This window comes from Triturus cristatus, chromosome 7, assembly GCF_964204655.1.
Source record: "Triturus cristatus chromosome 7, aTriCri1.1, whole genome shotgun sequence".
NCBI classification, from domain to species: Eukaryota; Metazoa; Chordata; class Amphibia; order Caudata; family Salamandridae; genus Triturus; species Triturus cristatus.
In genome coordinates this window covers 768,049,699-768,073,960 of record NC_140590.1, presented here as the reverse complement: position 1 = coordinate 768,073,960, position 24,262 = coordinate 768,049,699, and the positions used below count along the sequence as shown (strand labels likewise).

Below are 24,262 nucleotides of genomic sequence, written 5' to 3'. Positions count from 1 at the left end.
TTGAAGAGACAATCATATTTTATGTTATGTTATTTGTATGATTTATATAGCAAATATTTTCAGGGCTCAGTTCATGCGTGTGCTAAGATCTGAGCCAGACCCTTGGCTCAGGTCTCCCTTTTAATTTGTTGTCTCGCCACGTCTACTCATTCATTTACCCCAGTTAATGGTTTCTCAGGAAGATATAAGTGAAGAACATGCAAACTCACTGCTGCACTCCACAATGGCCTAGTCTTGACTCCCTTGCCTATTGCCTGCCACCGCACCTCCTCGTGCAGGGAGGGAAACGTCATTGTCCAGAAATGCCAGAAGACAGGCAGACCTCAGACACTACAGACTTAGATGCAATGAACCTCAAAAAAGCCTATTTTACAAACTTCCAGCCTTAAAATGACAAGCGTGTGAAAGAGCCCATGCGCTCTTAAGAGAGTCTCCACCTGTTTATTTTTTATCATAGAGGACAGCTTTACAGAAAAAGAAGGGAAACTTTAACTTGCATTAGCAAGGGTATATTTTAGAAGAGAGAAAATCTGAAACAGGTCAACTTAAAGGGCAAGAAAAAAATTGGTGCATCCTTGCATAGCATGGAAACTTGGCGGTATGAAGGATCTTAGCAAGATGGTGCCACAGCTAACATGAGGCCTTTTGGTAGGCGACGGATTTGGACAGCAAGAGGCTGGACTTCAACCTTCAATGATTGGCAGGGGCACAACTAGACCCAAACTACATGGGGGGGGGCTAACACTTTCAGCAACGGGGCAGAACAAGCATTTCCAGAAGTGGAATTGGATCTATCCTTATAGCCAATATAAGAAAAAGAGGTGACAAACTTTGCAATTTAAACATATTGGACACACCTGTTATTATAAAAACATGTTTTTGTAGATTTGACACTGTTCCTAGGCTATTCACTGTGATCTTTAAAAAGCAGATTGAGTGCTCTGACAACTAAAAAACGTCTTCTACAGATTTGGATCCAAAGCACCTAAGACAAGTTTTTGCAAAGTTATTTCAAGACAACATCCTTTTTGTCAATTCACTGTCCCCCTTCTGTGGCAGGACAATTTGCTTGTGAAGTAATTATTATTGCAAGTCTAGAAAAATGCTCCTGTCCCATTAATGACTAAAGGTGCAATTTAGTTTACCCAACTGTGAAAGTCAGCGCTGCTTTTGTGCCACAGCCATACCAGAATCCGTTTTAATAATCTAAGAGAAGGTTATGTTCTTCAATGAATGTAGCAATTTGTTTAGAGACCGATCTTTCAATATTTTTGTCTACAAATAGTTGGTTATTGGCCGGAAGTTAGAAAGAGCCCTTATTTGAGGCTCTCTTTGTTTTAGGGAGTTCTTTTGAGAAGACACCTTTATCCAAAGAGTTGTTGATACCTCTGGCTGGATTACATGCAGCGGTATTAATGAGGATATTCTTGCATGTATGAGCAGGACATGGGTCTGCCGGTGATCATGTTGCCCTACAAGCTTTTGCAGCCTTGATGAAGTCCTGTGTGTTCACGAGGCTAAAGATGAGTAACTGGTTATTTTCATGATGTGTTTTCTAGTAAACTAAACAGCATGGCTGAAATTGCAATTGAGCAATATAGATAGAAGCAACGGCCCTTTAGGCCTTTAACTGTGCTGCTAAGGCATCATGATGTCCTAAGCTACTGCCATTTCAGGTACTATGGTTAGAGGATCCTTTTTCATGTGAACACATATAGCCGGTCTGTTGTTGTGCTCTTGAGGCCCCTCGTCAGCTCTCCCTGTTCAGATCCTCTGTCTCATGTTCGAGTCGCTTGAGTACGGTCTGCGAATTCAGTCGTAGGTCATCTCTCCACGACATAGGGCAGGTTCTTCTGAAGTAAGGCAGGCTTCTTGTATTTTGGATCCAGCCAGCTTTCCCTGCTACCTACTCCTGTGTTGTTCTTCAGAAGAAAAGAGATGGCAACATCCATGCTGTTCACTATATAAAGGTTAAGCAGTGGCCATTCATGTAGGTGAGCATTGTATAGACATTGACAATAGTTCGAAAGAATATATATTGAGTTTAATGATTAAATCAAGACACACATATACATCAGATTAGTATCTATGCAACAACGCATTTAACAGAGTCAACTAAACATGTACGGAGTGAACAAACCATAAGAAGGTCCTATTAATTTAGGAAGAATATAATGTTACATGAGTATGTCCTGTACTAGAAAGGATACATACTCCAACAGGACAAATGTGCACTGTACTCTGCCTAGCTCCATGTAGTCACTGTCATTCCTTTACCAAGATTTCAATGGGAGTCAAAGGCACAATGAGTGAAAAAGGATCTGTGAAAGATTATTAGCAATAAGTGTATGAAAGGAAGAAATGAAAATAATATGATTTTGAATAAAAACAGGCAGTGTTATGAAACCACAGCATTACTTCTGGATAATGAGTTATTTCATGTCAACCCATAACAAAAATGAATGAGGTAGTTCTAAAAAGTTAAGATACTTGTATAGGCACGGTGATGCGCTTTATTTAAAGCACCATAGTTAATGGCTATGTTTCAAACTTTCTGAGATTCAGAGATTTACTTTTGGGTCTGGCTTCACATTGCAACAGTCACCTGACTGTATGTGATCAAATGAAAAAGAGCTTTAAGAAACACACCTGAGAGAGGGGCTTTGTCTCCACCCACATATTGGTTACCTTGAGTACAGTATTTGATTGGGCAGAAGGTGTGTGCTGCCATTGAGAAACAGTGGTTGTTACACTCCTGTTGGCTCCTGAAGGAAGTTTGGTCACCTAAACATTTTTTACGATGTGTCAGTTGACAATGGAAAAACTCATCTACCACGCTGTAGTATTAGCTAAAAATATTGCTAAAACATCATAACATGCTCACTGTGTGCATTAACTACAACACGGACCGTGTCTGTATTGATAAGCTAATCGTATTGGCAAATAGACCTTCTTAATACAGATGCTCCCTCTTTCAAAATGGGTGTTGCAACCACCGTAATGCTGCAAAATCATCTATGCATTTTTATTTTCTTTCACGCTTACGCCATGCAGGATAAGCAGTTTGTTCTGCCCTCTCATCCCAGCCTCCGACAGACACACAAGTTGCTGCAGCCTCAACAGTCACATGTCAATCCTTTCACCCGCACCAAACCACTGTGTCAATTCGCTCTCCCCAACTGCAGCAGCCCGCACATGGCAAGCTCCCTCAGCCATGGGAGACAGATTCACCAAGTTTTTGGGATAGCCCGGACCACATGGCCCAGTTTTGACTATAAATCGGGAAGAAATACAGGTAGGGGAAGAGAGGGACAAGCTTAGCCACTTTTGAGATGTAAACAAATATATTGATTTTATGATTAGACAATGCTGTTATTTCATTGCCAAATCTCTGATATTGCCCTTTCGGCAGACATGGTGCACAATCCACTCTTAAACTGCTCCCTCTGCACCCTTCCAATTCTTTTCACTAGTGTTGGCTAAAGAACTTTGCAAGTGGAGGTGGGGGGGGGGGGGGGGGGGGTGATTATACTTCCCATGAATTCCAACAAGCAAAACAAGTTAAGAGACTTTTTGTAGATGGTTTCGGAAAGAGTGGGCTTCTTCCAAGAGAAACAAAAATAGGGCAAATTGGCTAAAACACCATAGACCCTAGCATTCGAGAAATATTCCAATACTTTCCAAGTGCGTGAAATGAGCCTTGCCTTTCCTAGGAGTAGATCCTATTTCTTCAAATGCCATGAGTCAGAAATTACTTCCACTATGCCACGTCTGCATTTTTTCATAGGTGGGTCCCTTATGCCAAGGTTTACATACAATATGCTAGTGCCAAAAGTTTGCCATGGCTACTCCACCCAATAGTCATGGGTACCTACAAAAATTACCTCCAGTATACAGAGGCCACAATTTTGCCATTGGAACACCCCTATAAAATGAGTCCAAGGTCTCATGACAACAATTACCTCAAATGTCAGATTCATCATTTTGCTATGGATGCAAACCATATTATAAGAATCATGTACAGCGTGTCAGAGCTTCCTTTCTGCCATGGGTAACACCACCTTTTCGTATGCCATTATTGCCCTCATCCATAAGGCAAGAAGAACCTCCAGTATGGCCGACCAGCTGAACACTTGCAAGCACAACACACATACACTCACACACAAACATGCACTCATACACATTCTCACAGGCACTCATTCGTTCACACGCTCAATCTCATTATATCTCTTGCACTCTTTCGTACATTTGTACTCTGTCATATGCACAGACACTCATAAATGCAACCGCTCACACTCCCTTTAGTCAAATCTGCTTGTATTGTGTTAGAAATGGTTGCACTATTGCTGCCCCTGCTATACCCGTCTTGCCTTTTAGTGAAGCTTAGTAAAAACATTTTCTCCATACGCTATTCAGAAATCATAACATATGGCCTTGGCAATGCTTGTTACAAGTATGATGTGATTAAAAACGTGCACTTCCTTAAAATACCTGTAAAGGGTTCATATTTGGTTTCACATGTGAATCAAGCAGCAACGCTATTAACTCATTCACTTTTTAAAAATGAATATCACAGTATTCAACTGATCATATGAAATGCTTGACTCCTTTGACAAACATGTTTTTTTAATCCAGTAACACTTTGCATGTTGGCATTTTCAGACCCAACTTACATTGTATAAAAAAGAGGAACCAGTGTGCCTGTGTGACTACAGGGTGAGCAGCGAAAAAGAAAGGTGAGCTGCGGGAGTGACTGGTGAGTGCTTGGTGAGAGGGGTTAGTGCATGGTGAGTGGTGTATCCCACAGGGATGTGGAATTCCTATAGCCCGAAGCCCGGGACATATTGTTTGGGGTCAAGGGCAACAAGTTTTAATGTCTATTTTGTCCTTGGGACAAGTAGGCCCAACCCCCTACAGCACAAACCCTTTAGCTGCCAGTTTACAATACCACATTATGGATCAAGGAAGAGCATTGTCTAAAGTTAAGGTAATATGTGTGTCCATGTGTTAACACTGTTCAAACTTGTATTTATGGTTCATTAATGCAGAGCCTTTATTATTAGGGTGAGCACTAAAAGTAAATGTTGTCAGCTCTGCCTGCACTACTGACGGTGGTTCCAGTATAAACGTGTACACACGTTTTCAAAGTTTAGTAATATGAGGCTATGTATAATGCTCCCTGAATGCTCTCTGATTATACGCAAATATTTGCAGAAGCTTGAAAGCAACCGTGATGATTCTTTGCTTTCAAAATAAAATGTTCACAAAAAAATGCAAGCAGGAAAAAAATATTTTGCTAAACTACTGTAAGATTTTAGGTACTATATCTTTGCAGCATCATTTAGTCACATGTTGATGTATGCTTGTATTTCCTAAAAATATTCATAATGGAAAATCAGTGTAACCAGTTTAAATACGATTGTGGGAAACAAAAATAAACAAGCATTGGCAAAGCCAGTAGGTCTGAAATTGGTGGTCAGGCATTTTGGTTTTGTCAATGCGTTGTTTAGGCATTGTTTTTTGTAAAACCTTATCTGTGTGGGAGCTGGAGGGCCCTCGCCATTCTAACAAGCATTGGCAAAAGCAAAAAACTGTTTTTGGTCTCAAAAAGCACATATTGCCACACCACTTCCAGGCACTGAACAAAACTACTTTGTGTGCCAATATGCTGCTTGTAATAGAGCAGAATACTGTCACTCAAAGTGAAGCCAGCTGATAGACCGAGAGAAGGAGAGAGAGAGAGAGAGACATAATTTTACTAAACACAAAAGGTCATGGTTAACCCCAGGCCTAATTAGAGGCCCAATTAAAGAAAGTCTCAAAAGTGCATCCATGGTATAGATCCATGCATTGAGTCCATATATACAGTCTCCATGAATTCACAAGAATTTACAGAAGTAGGCCAAGAAATAATACTGTAATATTTGTGAACTGCATTTTAGCATGAGCAAATATGCTTGTGTAGATTTGCTCATGTGCAAATCTGAATGTTTCAAGTTCACTTTTCCTCCAACCACTTTTTTCCCAACCCTGAAGAAGTTTTACGTCTGCCACTGCCAAGAGAAAATTTCCAACCTTTTTCTGTATGGGAAAAGATTAAAAAAGAGTTGGTGAAAACCCTTAAAACATGCAAATTAGTAGGTTTGCACAGACTCAAAAGGGCATTCCAACCCTTGAACTATTTCTTACCACTACCTTCAACTCCAGTATGTAGACCTGCAGAAACGTAGCAACATAAGGGAATTGCTGGTATTCAGACCCTACTATGGTACAAGCCCTGGCATAATTAGAGAGGCTTGATCAGAACTCTTGCATAATGAGATTGCTGCCGTAATTAGCTGCCACATTACAGGGCACAAAAGGGACAAGTGGATTTTGTTACAGGACAAGTAGATTTATGAAGCAACCTGCCCCATGGACAAGTAGATATTTTATTAAATTCCACACCCCTGGAATCCCAGTGAGTTCTGGCAGACTATTGTGCCTATGTGAGTGCAGGAGCAGTGTACCCGTGTGAGTGCAGGGTGAGCTGCCTGAGTGCCTATGTGAGTGCAGGATGAGCCATATGCCCGAGTGAGAGCAGGGTGAGAGGAGTGAGTGGTGTGCTCATTTGAGTTTGGGTGCGGGTGAAAGTGCAGAGCGTGAAGAATGAGTATATGGTGAGTGATGTGCTTGTTTAAGATTGAATGCAGGGTGAGTGGTGAAACTGAACAGCGAGCATTGAGAATGAGAGGTGAGTGGAGTGTAATGTGAATGTAGGGTGAGCGGTGTGCTTGTGTGACTGCAGGGTAAGAGGAGGGTGAATAGAGTGAGTGCTTGGTGAGCGGTGTAAGTACTGTGTGATCGCTATGAGTGCACGGTGATTGGTGAGATTGCAAGGTGGGCGGTGAGCGTGATAGATGAGTGGAGTGTCATGTTAGTGCAATGTGAATGTAGGGTGAGCGGTTGCTCCTGTGAGTGCAGGGTAAAAGGAGGGTGAACGCCATGAGTGTAGAGTGAACTGCATGAGTGCATGGTGAGAGCTGTAAGTACAGTGTGATGCCTGTGAGTGCAGGAGTAAGCGGAGTGTCATGTTCGTGCAATGTGAATGTAGGGTGAGCGGTTGCTCCTGTGAGTGCAGGGTAAAAGGAGGGTGAACGCCATGAGTGTAGAGTGAACTGCATGAGTGCATGGTGAGAGCTGTAAGTACAGTGTGATAACTGTGAGTGCAGGAGTAAGCGGAGTGCCATGTAAGTGCAGGGTGAGCAGTGTGATTGTCTGAGTGCAGGGAAAGAGGAGGGTGAATGGCGCGAATGCATGGTGAACAGTGTAAGTGCTGTGTGATTGCTGTGAGTGTAGCCTGAGCTTGAAAGCGAAGGGCGAGTGGTATGTTGGGCTCGCGCTCCCCGCACCACGAGAGCTCGAGGATGCTTCGTGCCTCGAGGTCTCGTGGGCATCAATCGAAGAGAATGTTGGGGTTTTGAATGGTGGAGGGAGTCAGTTGGAGAAGGCTGTTGCTGTGGGCTGTCCACCACTTCTGTGTTGTTATCAATAAACAATTTACCTTGCCAGCACCCTTTCTCCTAAGTGACCATTTCTTTACAACAGTGAGCGGTGAGAATGATAGGCAAGTTGTCTGATTGCAGGACGCATTCCCAGGTACTCTGAGTAACTCAACATGTTATCCACATTTGTTGATTGGGTATCAGATATAATTTAAAGTATTGCTATTATGACATCAATCAGGGATGGAGGGGGGACCAAATAAATTGTTTGAGTATCCTGCAACAAACTTTCAGCCTCAGGATATGCTTATTGGGATGCCACCTTTCCAAGAGAAAAATAATGGCCATTTGTTGTAGTTTTAAGAGTCTACAAGGCCTGAAAGTGAAACAAAATTAGAACAAACTCATATGTATTAATTTGTCAAATGATTTTCCTGCCCATGTTTAATTATTAGTCAAGGGTCATCAACGCAGCTCTAGAACACACTTGAAAGTGCTTTCTATTTAGATTTGCTGCTTGAAGTATGTACAGATAAGGGCTAAAAAGACAGGCTTTAGATAATTTTCCTTAGTTTTGCTGGGATATCAGAAAACCTCCAGGTGACAATCATATATGCCTAATGTTAGTTTTTAGGAAATGCACTCTACCAGTTTGTCAGTAAAAGAATTTAACAAATGAAAGGAATAGGCAGAGCGTGAACGTAGGGGTACTGGAAAAAAACAGAAAGCCTCGTTAATATAAATGGTTTTAAAGTCCTGTGAAATGCTCAGATGAGGCTGTGATACGGCGCCAGCCACTGCCCAAGCAGCTCAAGCTCTGTGTCCGTCCTAAATCTGCGTTACCCGGGCCGAAACACGGGGTGGGGGCGGCTAAAGCCCTTTCCCTATGGGCGTTGCGCGCCTGGGTAACAACGGGTATAGCTATACCCATCGTCTTCTCGGAGTAATATAGAATTCGTGTTTTTTTTTAGCCTCTTTCTAGCTCGAACTCAGAGTACGTCACTACCGGGGTAAAGCCGGAAGTGGAACTTCTGCCGGTGTTGTTATGCTTGCTGGTGAAAATGGGTCGTACGGAAAAAAAAGCGGAGCAAAGAGCTCGGATTCTCCAGGTGGAGGAAGCACGACAGCGGGTTCGGCGGGTAAGAAGAGGCGGGAAAGAAAGACGTCTCGGAGAAGGGTGGACTACAGAGTAGATCGAGGGTGTCATGGGCTTGGGAAGGAAGCTGATATAAAAGGCAACAGGGCGGCCTAAAGAGGCGCTGTTGGGTCTGGGGGTGAGGCAGGAGAAAAGATGGAGATGTAGATGGAAAGTTGAGAAGCTATATAGATAGAAACGTGGGTCTACTCTAGAGAGTGCGAGAGATCAAGGGGATGAGCACCTGAAAGCAGGAAGATGATGCATACAATTGAACGTAGGAGGGTACAAAAAACGTAGGAAATGGGGGCAGGGGTCAACATTTGACAGCACAGTTTGGGGCTACAATGTACATTGGCTTGCTCTTTTATGGGCATGTGGGTGTAATGGAAAGCTGCTCTGAAAATTCGTGTCTTTGAGGTGAACTTCCTTAACGCTACTCAGACTGATTCTAAGGACAGTGGTTGATTTTGGGGGATAGACATCCCTAATGTATACTTGAGTGTCATCTCCTTATTACTATAAAAAGGTCAGTGAGATCTGTGATCATGTCACCAAGGGGTGCTATGTAGAGATTGAAAAGGCTAGGAGACAAATTAGACGATGGGGCAGGTCACAGTCTCTTACGTACGTTTTCATTTTTTACTAGGTGATGGCCATTTAATCGCCTGAACCAAGCCAGGACTCAGCCCACCATGCGCGTTATGGTGTTGAATAGATTTCGTGGTCTACAATGTTAAAGATCGCGGCCATTGTCAGTATGATAAAGAGGCAGAAATGGTAGTCACGCTGTTGTAAAATGTTGTCAGCCCACAGCCAGACGTGGGAGTTGCAGTGCTTTTCCCTGTTCTAAATCCGCAATGGAAGAGGCTAAGAATATCATTTTGCTTTCTGTAGCTGTACATTTGACTTGTGACATTTTGCAATGATCTTGACCAAACAAGACAGATGTAGTAACCTGCAGGAGACCGTTTCATTAAAAATTCTGGTTTATTAAGGTTCATGTACAAGAGGAGTAAAGGGTGCTGGCATCCTCTCTTAGGTTCTGTGGTTGACCGCCTAAACATTCTAAAATTCCATAATAAATACACATTCTGAATGATGTAGTGACATTGCACACATAAGTTCTACACTTTTAAAGAACTAGATTACTACACATCCTCTTATTTAATAATAAAAGAAACAAACAACAACTCAAACTACATACTAAACTAAAAAGAAATATGTTTACAGGAACATATCCAATAAATGAATTAATTGCAAACAAAACCTCGTGACCACAGGCATATTATCCGTGCCACTAGTTTGTTCAGGTTGGCAAGAATAATCTGTGGTGGTTGGCAAATCACTATGGATAGAATCACATGTTAATTCAGACATTGTTTCATCGATTTGGACATCAGGTGCAACTCTTTGATTTGTAGCAATCTCCATACCAGTGGTGTCATTTGGTGTGTTAGGTGCAAACTCAGGCATAGTACCCGAATTTGAACTACATTCAGGAAAACGAGGCTGCAGTTTTCCAATACTCTTTCCCTCTTTGATCCTGACCCATTGTCCCATTGTCCAACTTCCAAAAATACAGTCTTGGTACCATGTTTAGAATCAAAATATGCTTTGTTTTTGCTTTGTGAATTTACAATACATTCTCTGACCTTAGTGCAATCCCATACATATTTCTTGCTTCTACCCATCCAGGTTGGGTTAATGTTGCAATAGGGAAACCTCCCTCTCAAAAGACCAAAAGGACTTTCACCACACGTATAGTGCACAGTGATCCTGTAAGACCATATCAGTTTGTCAAGTTCTATATCCCAGTTCTTCCTTTCTTTGCTAGCCAATTGTAAAACACCTTTAACCACTCTGTTGACTCTTTCTACAACAGAGTTGCCCCTGGGATGATACAAGGCAGTAAATCATTGTACTGTACCGGTGGCACCCATGAACTGTTTTCAAAGCATCTGATTTGAATTGTACCCCGTTATCAGTCAAAATTGTGGCTGGTAATCCTTCTCTAATAAAGCATTCATCAAGTAATTTAATTACAACATCCGTATTAATGCGTTCCACTACCTTGACCTCAATCCATCTGGAGAATAGGTCTATTAAGACCAAAATATATTTACACAAACCATCTTGCCAAATTATGGGACCCATAATGTCCAAAGCTAAATCCTCCCAAGGTAATTTCGGACACCCTAAAGAAGACATTGTAGGGTTGAGTGTTTTCTGACTCTTGTCAGCACCATCACATTAACTTATGCAATCACAAACCTGTCTTTCAATTTCCAAGTCAACTTTGGGCCACCAGTATAATGCCTTGATGTTTTTTTTTATTTCTAGAGACCCCCGGATGACCCTCGTGTTCAATTTTAATAATTTTCTGTCTCATGCCGAAAGGAGGAATAATTCTTTCACCACGACAGACAAACTCTCATCCAGACTTAATTCATCTCTCACTTCCCAGAATGCTCTAATTTGTGGATCAGATTTGTCTTCATTCAACCATCCATTAGAAATGTTATTTACAACCTTCATGAGTAATTGATCCTTGGAACCCTCTTGTTGCCATTCATCCATCTGTAAACCACATGACTCAGAAAAAATTCCAGCTACACAGTAATCATTCCCAACTGCTCAGATCCACTTCTCTGAGCAGTAAGGACATTCTGCTTAAGAAATCAGCTATAATGTTCTTGACTCCAGGTACATACTGTACCTCATAGACACAATCCTGGAGTCTCATATAAAGTCTAACTATTCTAGCAGAAGCTCTGCAAAGGCCTTCAGTAGTGAGAAGTTTGGTTAAAGGTTTGTAATCGGAACGAAGGGTAAATCTTTTTCCCTCAAATAAACTTCCTGAAATGTTCCATTGCTCAGACACAAGCCAACGTCTCTCTCTCTCTCTATAACAGAATACTTCTGCTCACAAGGAGATAGTGATCGTGAAGCAAACGCTATTATAACTTATACACCTTGTTTTGTCATTTGAGAGAGAACTCCCCCTAGCCCTGTGCCACTGGCATCCGTAGTCACAAATGTTTCAGCAACAGGATCAAAACCTTGTAATGTGGGTGCACTGGTGATTGCATTTTTGATTTCTAAAAAGGCTATCTGACATGCAGCATTCCACACAAATGGGGTCTTGTTCTTCATCAATTGTCGCATTTCATAAGTTTTTTGAGAAAACTGGTTGACAAATTTTGAATAAAATTCAGCTAATCCCAGAAATGACCTGAGTTCATCTTTGGACTTAGGTGCCGGAGAATTGACTATTGCTTCCACTAGTTTAGCTTTGGGTTTAATACCTGCGTCACAAATCTCATGCCCTAAGTATGTGACTTTTGTTTCTGCAAATTTACATTTTCTCCCTTCAGCAACCAAACCATTTGACTCAAGAATTCTTAACACTTCCCTTAATTTAGAATCATGATGAGATTTGTTTTTACCCATGATTAAAATGTCGTCCTGAAAAAATACTACTTCTGGGATGTGACCTAGTAATTTGGACATGAGTCTTTGAAAGACCGCAGCTGCCGAAGCTAGCCCGAATGGCATTCGTTTGAACCTGAAACAACCAAACTGGGTACAAAATGTAGTGAGATGCCTGCTTCCAGGATCAAGAACCACTTGATGGTAAGCAGCCGATAAATCAAGGGTTGAAAATAATGTAGCGTCACGTGTGAGAGATAGCATCTCATCATTTCTGGGGAGCTGAAACTGGTCTATTAGAATGTTATTGTTCAAGTACCTCAAATCCACACATAGACGGGCCTTTCCATTGGCTTTACGAGCCACGACCAATGGAGAAACCCATTCAGCAGCCGCAACTGTTTCAATAACATCATTATCTAGTAATTTGCCCAACTCACGTTTCACTTCATCTCTAACTATGAACGGTATGGTGCGAGCTTTGTGTATTTTAGGTATGGCCCCATTTTTCAAAATAATTTTATGCGTGAAACCTTTAAGCTCGCCCATTTGAGATGAAAAAACATTTGGAAATTCTTCTAATACCCATTATTTTAGTGTTTTCACTCTTGCATGCAATAAGAACCTGCTCTTTGCTGTTCGGATCTAGAATTATGTTGAGATTTTTCTGATTTATCCATCCAAGGACTGAAGGTCCTTCTTTAGCAATATATAATTTTCCAGTTGCATGTCTACCTTTAAATCTAAAAACAAGTACTCTGAACCCTAGTATATCAATGTTTTCACCCGTATAGCTTTCGGGGGTGATGTCACTAGGTTCCAAACCAATTCCAATACGTGAAATGAATAATTCTTCCCAAATCTGTTTGGCAATGATAGTATATGGCAGGGGTGTGGAATTTATTAAAATATATACTTGTCCATGGGGCAGGTTGCTTCATAAATCTACTTGTCCTGTAACAAAATCCACTTGTCCCTTTGGTGCCATGTTGTGTGGCGACAAATTATGGCAGCAATCTCATTATATAAGAGCTCTTGTATAGCCTCTCTGATTATGCCAGGGCTCATACCATAGTAGTGTTGAATACTAGCAATCCCTTTATGTTGCTACGTTTCCGCAGATCTACATACTGGGACTGAAGGTAGTGGTAAACAATAGTTCCAGGGTTGGAATGTCCTTTTGAGTTTGTGCAAACCTACTAACTTGCATGTTTTAAGAGTTTTCAACAACTCTTCTCTAATCTTTTCCAATACTGAGAAATGTTGGAAATTTACTCCTGACAATGGCAGATGTAAACCTTCTTCCAGAGTTGGGAAAAAAGTGGTTGGAGGGAAAATAAACTTGCAAACACTCAGGTTTTCGCATGAGCAAATCTACACATGCATATTTGCTCATGCTAAAATGCAGTTCACAAATATTTTCTAGGCGTACTATTTGTTGCCCTACTGCTGTAAATTCTTGTGAATTCACGAAAGCCATATAGCTGCCCTTAATGCAAGGACATATACCAAGGGTGCACTTTTGAGACTTTCTTTAATAATTGGGCCCCTAATTTGGTCTGGCGTTAACCATGACCTTTTGTGTTTTTTAAAATTGGCGCTCTCTCTCTTTATCGGCTGGCTTCACGGTGAGTGACAGCATTCTGATCTTTCACAAGGAGCATATCGGTACACAAAGTAGTTTTGTTCAGTTCCAGTAACTAATGTGGCAGCGTGTGCTTTTTATAGACCAAAAACATTTTTTGCTTTTGCCAATGTTTGTTATAATGTGGAGGGTCCGGCAGCTCTTACATCAATAAGGTTTTACAAAAACCATGCCAAAACAAGTCACGCATTGCCAAAACTAAAAAGCTGACCACCATTTCAAACCTACTGGCTTTTCCAATGCTTGTTTATTTTTATGTTTCCCAAAATCTTATTGAAACTGGTTACACTAATTTTCTAATATAAATATTTTGGCAAAATACTAGCATGCATCAACACATTTTTCTAAATGATGCTGCAAAGAAATGGTACCAGAATTTTTACAGTAGTTTAGCAAAAACATTTTTTTCCTACTTTCATTTTTTAGGAACATTTTATATTGAAAGCAAAGAATCATTAATCTTGCTTTCAAGCTTCTGCAAATATTTTCATCTAATCTGAGCATTCTGGGAGCATTTTGCATAGCCTCATATTGCTAAACTTTGAAACCGTGTGTACACATTTTTATACTGGAACCACTGTCAGTAGTGCAGTCAGAACTTACATTTACTGAGAGTGCTCACCCTAATAATAAAGGCTTTCAATTAATGAACCATAAATACAAGTTTGAGCAGCATTAACATATGCGCACAAATATTAACTTAACTGCAGGCAGTTCCTTTCCCTGATCCTTAATGTGGTACTGCAAACTGGCAGCCAAAGGGTTTGTGCTGCATTGGGTTGGGCCTGCTTGTCCCAAGGACAAAATGCACATTAAAACTTGTTGCCCTTGACCCCAAACAATATGTCCTGGGCGTCGGGCTATAGGAATTCCAAATCCCTGATATGGTGACCCAGAATCGGCAGCTAACTGGATTTGAACACCTCCCAAAGACATTTGACACATGGGTTTCGATGAGCAATAATCAGAAATATTCAAAACCACATATTTTTTTGGGAACTGATTTTGAAGCTCTTCGTCAGATTATACTGATTCACTGTACTGTTCAGAATCATGTAAGCACGCTACCTTGCTCTTGGCTTTTTTGTTGAGCTTCCTTCTGCAAGCCTTCGCAAAATGACCCACAATGCCACATTCCAGACATTTTGCGGATCTTGCAGGACATCTGTCAAACTTTGCCGAATGGAGGCGACTACCACATCTGTAACAAATTAAGTTCCATATTCTTTTAGGTTCAAATCTTTCTTTCTTTTTACCATCAGTTTTGGGATCTCTGTAATTTTTATAGTTTGTTTTTTCCCTCAGAAATTGTATTCACCACTTCAACATCCTTTTTATCAACAGATAAACTCGCTTTTGCACACCGTTCAGAAAGCTCTGCTTTTTTTGACCATAGCAATGATGTCCTTAAGACTACTTTCACCCTCAACCCATAATTTATCTTGTAATGTCTTGTTTTTGGTGTACACGACGATTTGATCCCTGATCAGTTCGTCATGTAACTGAGCAGATTTGCATTTGCTTGCGATTTTCTTTAACGCAGATACATATTCTTCGATACTCTCTTGTTTTCTCTGAAAGAAACTGTCTGGTGACTGCTATGCAAACTGTGGGAGAAAAATGGTCATCTAAATCAAGGATTGCTGCTTTAAATACATCCATATCCCCTCCAGCGCTTTCGTGTTTTTGTAATTCATTATATACTCTTAAACCCTCAGGGCCTAAACAATACATCAGAAATCTCTTTTTCCTTTCAGGAGAGAAGGTGCCGCTGGAGTCTTCCATGTTTGCAATGTAATTCAGAAAGTACTCTTTCCAGTCTGTCCAAGCTACAGGTGGTTCTCCTGGTACAGCTAGAAATTCCCAAGGGGTGTTGATGTGCATGGAAGTTGTAGCAGTCACAAGTTCACCAGATGTTGTGCTAGTGCCAGCAGTATCGGGCATGTTCAGATAGATAATTCAAAAATAAACTAATTAAATAATTTAAAAAAAATACTTCTGAATCGTTCAATGGATATGTTGAGGGTGAAGAGGACTAAAGTATTTGTAATTTGAATAGTTCAAAGGTCTTTAGCAATGACCCAGCACCCTTAGGATACAGTATTTCAAAATGCAGCAAAGCCTCTTAAAATGTAAACTGAAGCAAGTACATGAACAAATATAAATAATATAAAGGCAGGTAATACTCTAATTACCCGTTTCAAAAATGCTTTGCGTAGCCTTTCTGAAGAAAATTCCGTGTGAAAGCGTTGATCCGATGCGAAGTTATCGTTGTGCAGGTGTTTCTATGGTAACTGGCACATCTAAGATGGCCGCCGTCGAGGGAGGCCTTGACGCGCTGACGTTTGTTGACCCAGCACGTGAGCGAGTGAGTGTGCCGTGTCACTAGGAGGGAACGTCGCTGTTGTCACATTCGTTCCAGATACACCGAGGAGGAACGCGCTGGTAGCGGTGTTTGAGTGTGAGGAGCGTAGGTAATGCGGGATTCAAACGCGAGTCAGTTAACCGGTAAGCGGTAACCGATCCAATCACACGTTAGTAAAATGACTTTTCCATGTGGCTCACCTCGATTCCGTCTTGGTATCTTCAGGTCGCTCACGATGGAGACGATTCCTTTGTTAAAAATCTTGCGTTTCCTTCTTTTTTTTTTGAGTAGTGGCACTCGGAATAGGCTTCCGCTTCTTAGTAAGGTTTGAAGACTCTTAATCTTGAAGAAACTGTGCCCATCCTGTCGCCAAAAATTGTAGTAACCTGCAGGAGACCGCTTCAGTAGAAATTCTGGTTTATTAAGGTTCATGTACAAGAGGAGTAAAGGTTGCTGGCATCCTCTTTTAGGCTATATGGTTGACCGCCTGCACATTCTAAAATTCCATAATAAATATGCATTCTCAATGATGTAGTGACATTCCACACATACGTTCTACACTGTTAAAGAACTAGATTACTACAACAGACTAGAGCTACAATAGTAGTTTTCAGTAATAGTTAGATCACGGTCTGCTTTTGGGTATCCATTTAAGAGACAAGCATGTCTGTGGAATGTGCTGAACGTTGGTATCCGAAAATATGGCAGTCGTTATCTCCAAATTAGTGAGACTGAAATTGGGCCATATCTTTACTTGTTTGGGATTTGTGAAGGTGTGCTGTCTACGGAGGACCAGAAGTCAAAATCTGCCCTAATATTTTTTTCTGAGTAAAAGAAAACGAACACTCAGAAACAAAATTGTTTGGAGTTGTTCTAAGCTTGCATGGAGAGGTTTGTTGTTTTCGAATTCTTGCTTTGATCTGTCTTTTTCTGTGTTTAATAAGTTCATTTTGGATTTCCTTATTAATTTGATTGAGTGCATGGCTGTGTCTTTCTTTCTGCTGCCTGAAGAATTAATCTTTTATGCAAATTGAATGGAACTGTTGTATGGAATGAAGAAATCCAGGAGAAACAGGTACATTGTTGCAAGGAATATTTTTCCGTCAAGTAAAAGCATATAAGTTGAGCCCATCCTAACCTCTGTGCCCGCAGCTCTGTTGCTAAATAGCGTTACAAACCCAGGGCTCGAGTCGGGGTACCCCGCGGGTGGACGGTGTCCCCCCACTTATTTTACCGGGAGCTCGATAACTGGAACAAATGGAGCCACACACTCACTCTTTGGCCTCTCTGGGGCGAGATCGGAGCTCATTCAGAACGCTCCTCACGCGCTGGCTTCTCTGATGCAATCGCATCTAAGGGGTGAGCTAGGGGAGGCAATGAGTCTGATGGTGCAAGCCAGCTTTCGTGACGTCACTTCCTGTCGTGACATCAGCGTCCCCCCACTTCTATTTTTAGGACTTGTGCCCTGCAAACGACCGATTCAATAACGAGACCTGCAGAACACAGAACGGCATTTGTAGGATTCAGGGATACAAAGGAAAAAAGCAACAGGCACCCACAGAGGCGCGAGTAGAATGCACGCTCTAACCAGTCGCGTGCTCACAACATTGTTAGCATATAACACATCTCCCTTTTCCCCCAAAAAAATTACATGGTGAAATCCTGAAAATACAAAGATTTTTTGACACTCTGCCACTTCTAGTAGTAACGCAAAATCCCCCATTACTCTTGGATCCACATGAGAACGAATACCCTGATCAGTAGTATGTTGATTACCTGCACCATGGTTTTGAGTTTGGTGAACATGAGACTGAACACTGTCCTGAACATTGAAATATGAATCCAGAGGGGGTAAAAACAGGGCATTTTTTGGAGATTGTTGCAAATGACTCCTAACAACTTTACTTTGGAAATCACTCAAAAAAAGGATGTTGTATGGAAGTAAGAAATCCAGGAGGAACAGGTACGTTGTTACAAGGAATCTTTATTCATCGAGTAAACCCATCCTCCAACGACCTCCGTGCCCGCAGCTCTGCCTAATTTTGTAAATTTCTGAGGAAATGTTCTCAACAATCATAACAGGTACTGTGGTACCTGGTCTTAGAATGATGCCAAGTCTTCCCTGGTCTATCCAACTCATGATATCGCGTCCATCCATGACTACATCAATCTTTGTGGAAATAAATCTACCAGAGAATTCTAAGACATCCACAAAATACCCTTTAGTAAGGATGTCAGACTCACCTTAAGCTATGGCTTTGATGTCCGAGGTTTCTTGTAGCTTATTGCACCAAAGTATTTTAAAGGTTTCTTCAGAAAGCATAGTTACAGGTAAACCTGAGCCCACCATGATTTGTAAACACACAGTACGAATGGAAACTTTGCGAAACATACAATTTTTTTAGCAATATTTGCAGCATCCTGTTTAACCAGAACCATGGTAGCATCATCAGCTTTGGTTTCTAAAGTTAAAATCTTGACTTTATTATTATTATTTTTTTAACACTGCTCTCTTAGGTAACTTGCTGACAGACATCAGGCACGCAATTCACTCTAACTGCATTGAAGGCCGAACACCTGCATACTAATGACCTAACTGCCTACATTTATTGCACCTCTTCCCAATAGCAGGACAACTTTAATTGTTACCTAAGTGGTTAAAGGAGTCACACCTGTAACAAGCATTGGTTATGTTAACCTTATTACTCCTAATATTCTTTACTGCAGTCACCTCTGTACTATTTGCATTGCTTATCATGAAGGATGCAGTGGATGCTTGTGTTAAAGCTTTAACAGAGGAAACATACCATTCAATGCCTTGAGCAATTTTTACGGTTTGTTCCAGAGTAGGGTCAGTGCAACACAAAAGGTGCTCATGTACTTTCTTTGAATGACAACTGAGGACAATCTGATCCCATAAGTACTTATCACAAGCATTTTCTAAACAACAAGTTTGGCTACAATGCTCTCTTCAGGCGATTGTTTCCTGGAATAGATTTTAAAACGCTCTAACACAGCATTAGGTTCAACAATAAATTGTTTTTCAAGTCTTTTCTCAGCTTCTACAAAAACATTCCAGGCATCACCTGCAGCTTCTCCCCCAGAAGCAGGATTCACTGGTAGATTGTCGAATACTTTTTGCCCTTCAGTGCCCAAACTACCATATAAAATTGCTTGTTTCCTTGCTGGACTGTAATCTACACCGCCAATAGCCACTAGATAGTTCTTAAATACTCTGAACCAATGTTTCCACTCTAATTTAGGATTCCCAGGACTATCTAGAAATTTTGAAGGCTGCTGGTGTGAATTACTTCCTCCCAACATAGTATTTAGAGCCAAGGCAGTCAATGAGTAGAATAACTTAAGTAGCTGAGGGTAAGTAACCAAAGCAATGACACACTGTGAATAAAGGGCAGGTGCAAAATAACAAGGCTCACACGGCCATGCGTTATTCATGTGTTATACTTTTCCCAGTACGGAATCTAAAGGCTCGCTTGGTGAGACGAGAGAAAAACAAAGGCTCGCTGCACATGTACCTCAAGGTAAGGAAGTTGAAACGTGGCACGCATGTGAATATTTGGTGTACACTCAAGTTCCGTGCACAGACAGAAAAGCCGTTTCATGCAGGAGCAGTTGAGAAGGAGGAATCAAAGAAGCCTGTAGTGGACCAATGGGGCAACGGAAGGAACAGCTGGTCCGCTTTGCCTCCAATGGGAAGGACGGTCGTTGACAAGTGCCCCGTACAGGAACAACTACTGATAAAATTGTCAGCAGAACAGGGCCAATCAGTGGCAGAGAAGCATGTGCTCCGCCTAAACAGGAAGCTAGGTGGCCACAGAGACAGAGAGGTTGCGGCGGCAAAACGTCGAGTGAGGTGGGCTCCGGCAGCAATGATTGCTCGGTTACATGAAATAGGAGAAAACGGGTCCGATTCACAAATCTGTCGCCAAAAGGATGTTGTATGGAAGGAAGAAATCCAGGAGAAACAGGTACATTGTTACAACTAATGTTTATTCATAGAGTAAAAGCATATACGTTGAGCCCATCTTCCAACGACCTCCGTGCCCGCAGCTCCATTTCTGAATGGCGTTACAAACGACCGATTCAGCAACAAGACCTGCCGAACACAGAACAGCGTTTGTAGAATGCAGGGATACAAAGGAAAATAACGAGGTACTCACAGAGGTGCAAGTCTAATGCACACTCTAACCAGTCGCGTGCTCACAACATTGTTAGCATATAAGAGGAACATTCAGTGGTGTATTGTTTGAGGGCTCTAAGATCTATGTAGGGATTGAATCACTGTATTCCTTTATCAGCTGGTTTGGGTCATTTTGTGTCAGATGTGTTGGTATCAGGGAGGAAATCTGTCTGGTTTGTACAATTGTCCAGGATACCCAATTCATTGAATATTGAATAGAGTTTTGCCGAGCTGTAAAGTGGGAGATTGAAGATGGTGAAAATAGATAATAGGGTCTACCTTGGTGTTAGCAGTTTTGTGAGTATGGGGGTATTTCACTTTGTTTACAGGTTGTGACCAGTTTTTCTTTGACATTTCTGGCCAATTGGTATTCTCCCTGCTTTTGGGTGTAAGATAAAGTGAAACATCTGCAAGTCATCGGACCATTTGTTTGAAATTGTGTCATTGACTTGAGTTTTTTTCCCGCTAGATGGAAGGTGATGAGATTGAGAATAGGCCCTTTTTAGGTCTCGGCTAGCGAAGGCTGCACTAGCGCAGTCTCGCTCGCGAGATTTAATGACTTGGAGTAGTGGGGCTCGAACCCGCCCCTCTTCTCTCCTCTTCTCCATTGGCTGTCCTCTTAAATGCTGGGCAGCCATTGGAGAAGAGCTTTGTCTCTCCAAACAAGCCCCGTCTCTTTCGGATTCGTGGGCGTGTTTTTTCGATTCTTTCTCTTTTTTTTTTTTTTTTTTTTTTTAAACCGTTTATTACAGAATCCAAAAAATGTACAAAGATGGGCCTACAACCTTCAGACCGGCCGCTAGCAAACAGGAAGAGCATATAATACAAGCAGTAAAACACACGCTGCGGCAGAAGAGAGGTCACAGGAGTTGAAAGAAGCGTCGGCAGCCACACCATCCGGACCCCACACAACGGTTTCATTTTTATATAAGAAACGAAAAAACAAATCCACAAGGCAACCAACAGTCGAAGTAGCAGCATCAGCTCCCCTGAGGGGGACCCTACCGATCCACAGGAAGAGCAAGGGGGGGATAGGTCGGGACGGAGACAAAGCGAACTCAATGCCCAGAACCAGGGAGACAAGCAGGCTAAGGAGACGGGGCCGGTGACAGATCAGGCGTCAGCGGCGGGGTACAGATTCCCCCACGGTAGGTGTTCCAGGGGCCCCACACTTTCACCCATTTCCCAGGCTTACCTCTCGCAACATACACTACCTTTTCACGAAACATACACCAATCCATGTTGTCCTTCCACGCCGAGACAGTTGGCAACCTCTGGGAACCCCACAATTGCGCAATATCACGCTTGGCCGCCATATATCCCAGAGTCACCCACCACGTCTGTGGCACTGAGTAGTCGGTTGGCTCCCACACATTTAGGAGACATCTCCTCGCCTCGGGCAGCAGCGTCACATGGGTGACTGCCTGCAAAACCGCATGCACACCACGCCAGAATCGCGCCACCTCCGGGCATTCCCACAAAATATGGAGGAAGGTCCCCAAAGCACCACACCCACGCTTACACAACCCGTCCACGGCATAGCCCATACGCATCAGACCCGGCCCCGTAACATAGACCCTATGGAGTATCTTGAGCTGGACGAAACGAAGGCGAGCCGGTATGGCCACCTCTTTCGGGGAGGCCACCGCGGACACCCAGTCCTCGTCATCCAGCTCCAGTCCATCAGCCCCCCACGCCTCACGAAGGCCAGTCAGCAGTCCCGAGCGATCATTGATGAGCTTTTTGTAAATTAATGAAATCGTGCCGTCCGGTACATGCCCATCTAGCACTCTATCTTCCAGAGGGGAGTACTCCGGGATGGAGGCAACATCCGGGAATACGGAGCACAGCGCGTGACGGACCTGCATATATCGAAAGTACTCCCTGTCCTGCAACTGGAATTCCATCTGCAGCACCTCGAACGTCTTAAATCCCCCCTTCGTCCAGAGATCGCCCACCTTGCTGATGCCTATCATGTCCCACTTCTCAAAGCCCTTCGAGGTCCACAGGGAGCCCAGCCGCTCCGATGCATACAGTGGCGTCGCCCGGGTCAACCGGTCCTTCCACCCCATCGCCAAGTTAGCTGCGTGCCACACCCGTACCGCGACCCGCGTAGGGCCAGTCAGACGCGCGTCAAGCGATCTAGAATACAGCGCCCGATTATAGTCGCCACCCGGCAGTAATAGTTTATCCATTTCAAAGGCCGGGTTAAGCGCGGGCCCATAAAGGCCGTGGTTTATCGCAGCCAGCTGGGAGGCCCAGTAATACCGTTTGATGTCTGGGAGGGCGACCCCCCCCGTCGTACCACGGGAGCGTCAGCTTCGCAAGGGCGATACGCGGCCTACCCTCCCAGAACAGGCGTCGCTGCAGACTCTCCACCTCGCGAAAGTAGCGCGCCGGGACAACGTCCATCGTATTCTGTAAAGCGTACAGGAAACGTGGCAGCGACATCATCTTAAACAATGCCGCACGGCCGAGCGGTGAGAGCGGCAAGCGCCTCCAACGCGCCACGTCATCCTTCAGGCGCTGGAGGGGGGGAGCAAGTTCTGTTTATATCGGGCCTCCGCGTCCAGGGTAATGAAGATACCCAGGTACTTAAATCCCTGCGGAGCGATCTGACAACCCCGCGGAAGGATAGGAGCCTCCCTGGAAAGGACATACACACAAGATTTAGCCCAATTGATGACTAAGCCGGAGTTGCGGCCAAATGAGTGCAAAACATCAACTAGTACAATCAGTGATTTACGCGGGGAGGCAAGGTATAAGAGAATATCATCCGCGTAAAGGGATACGCGATCCTCATACTCGGGGGTCCATCGGAGACCACGGATAGAAGGATGCCACCGCAGCCACTCCGCTAGGGGCTCCAAGGCAAGCGCGAAGAGGAGCGGTGATAACGGGCAGCCCTGCCGCGTGCCCCTACCCAGCTCCAACGGAGCCGACACTCTACCGTTCACCGCCACCTGCGCCAGCGGTCCGGAGTACAACAATTTCACCCAACCGATGAATCCCGGGCCAAAACCAAACTTCGCCAGTGTCGCCCAAATATATGGCCACTCAAGCGTGTCGAACGCCATAGTGGCGTCCAGGGACGCCAAAATGGCCGGCTCTCGTATGAACGGGACCCGCGCGAGCACCCCATGCAAACGCCGCAGGTTGAGCGCAGTGTTGCGATGAGGGATAAAGCCGGACTGATCCTGGTGAATCAGATCGCACACCACGCCAACCAGCCGATTAGCCAACACCTTGGCAAGAATTTTGGGTTCCGCATTCAGTAGCGAAATGGGCCGGTAGGACGTGACCCGATCCCCGCGGCCTCCCCTCCTTATGAATAACCACGATAGTGGCCAGACGCTGGTCCAGCGGGAGGGAACCCGCCGAGCGGGCCGCGAGGAACATAGCACGGAGATGTGGCGCCAGCGTATCCGGTCGTAGTTTATACAGTTCGATGGGAAGGCCATTAGGACCCATGGCCTTGCCGGAGGCGACCGAGCGTATGGCGAGGGCAATCTCCTCAGATGTTGGGGTCGCGTCCAACAACGCTTTATCCTCCTCCGAAAGGGAAGGCAACGCAATATCTTTAAGTAAGGCATGGGAGTCCTCTTCCGAGCGGGAAGATACCGGGGAGTAAACCCAACGGAAATATTCAGCAAAGCAATCGACAATTTCTCCTAGGTCAGTGACACACACACCATCCAATTGCTCAATCGACGGCACAACTCGACTCGCTCTCTCCTTTTTATCCAGCCACGCAATCAGTTTACCAGCCTTATCACCCACATCATACAGTCTCCCCTGTTGCTCCCTACTGAGGCCCCTGGCTGCCTCCGTGACGAGGGCCTTGTAGTCCGCCTGCTTGAGTCGGAGAGCATGCAATTTGTCACCCCACACTCCAAGTCACCCTCCAACTCAGTTATCTCAGTTTCAATACGGGTCACCTCCTCCCGCTCGCGCCTCCGGGAATGGGAAATAAGGGACAGGGCCTCCCCCCGGAGTACCG

At 43.5% G+C, this 24,262-nt stretch overlaps 1 protein-coding gene across 3 annotated transcripts in view; it reads left to right on the top strand.

Moving 5' to 3' along the window:
* The first annotated feature begins 8,470 nt into the window (after positions 1-8,470).
* The window catches only part of SIRT7 (sirtuin 7), a 157,071-nt gene continuing 141,279 nt past the window's right edge, over positions 8,471-24,262 (top strand). For all 3 annotated transcript variants that reach the window (XM_085617544.1, XM_085617543.1, XM_085617542.1), the window contains exon 1: positions 8,471-8,623. In XM_085617544.1, coding sequence (XP_085473670.1) covers positions 8,546-8,623 — 78 coding nt within the window. In that variant the 5' untranslated portion in view covers positions 8,471-8,545. The remainder of the gene's footprint in view (positions 8,624-24,262) is intronic.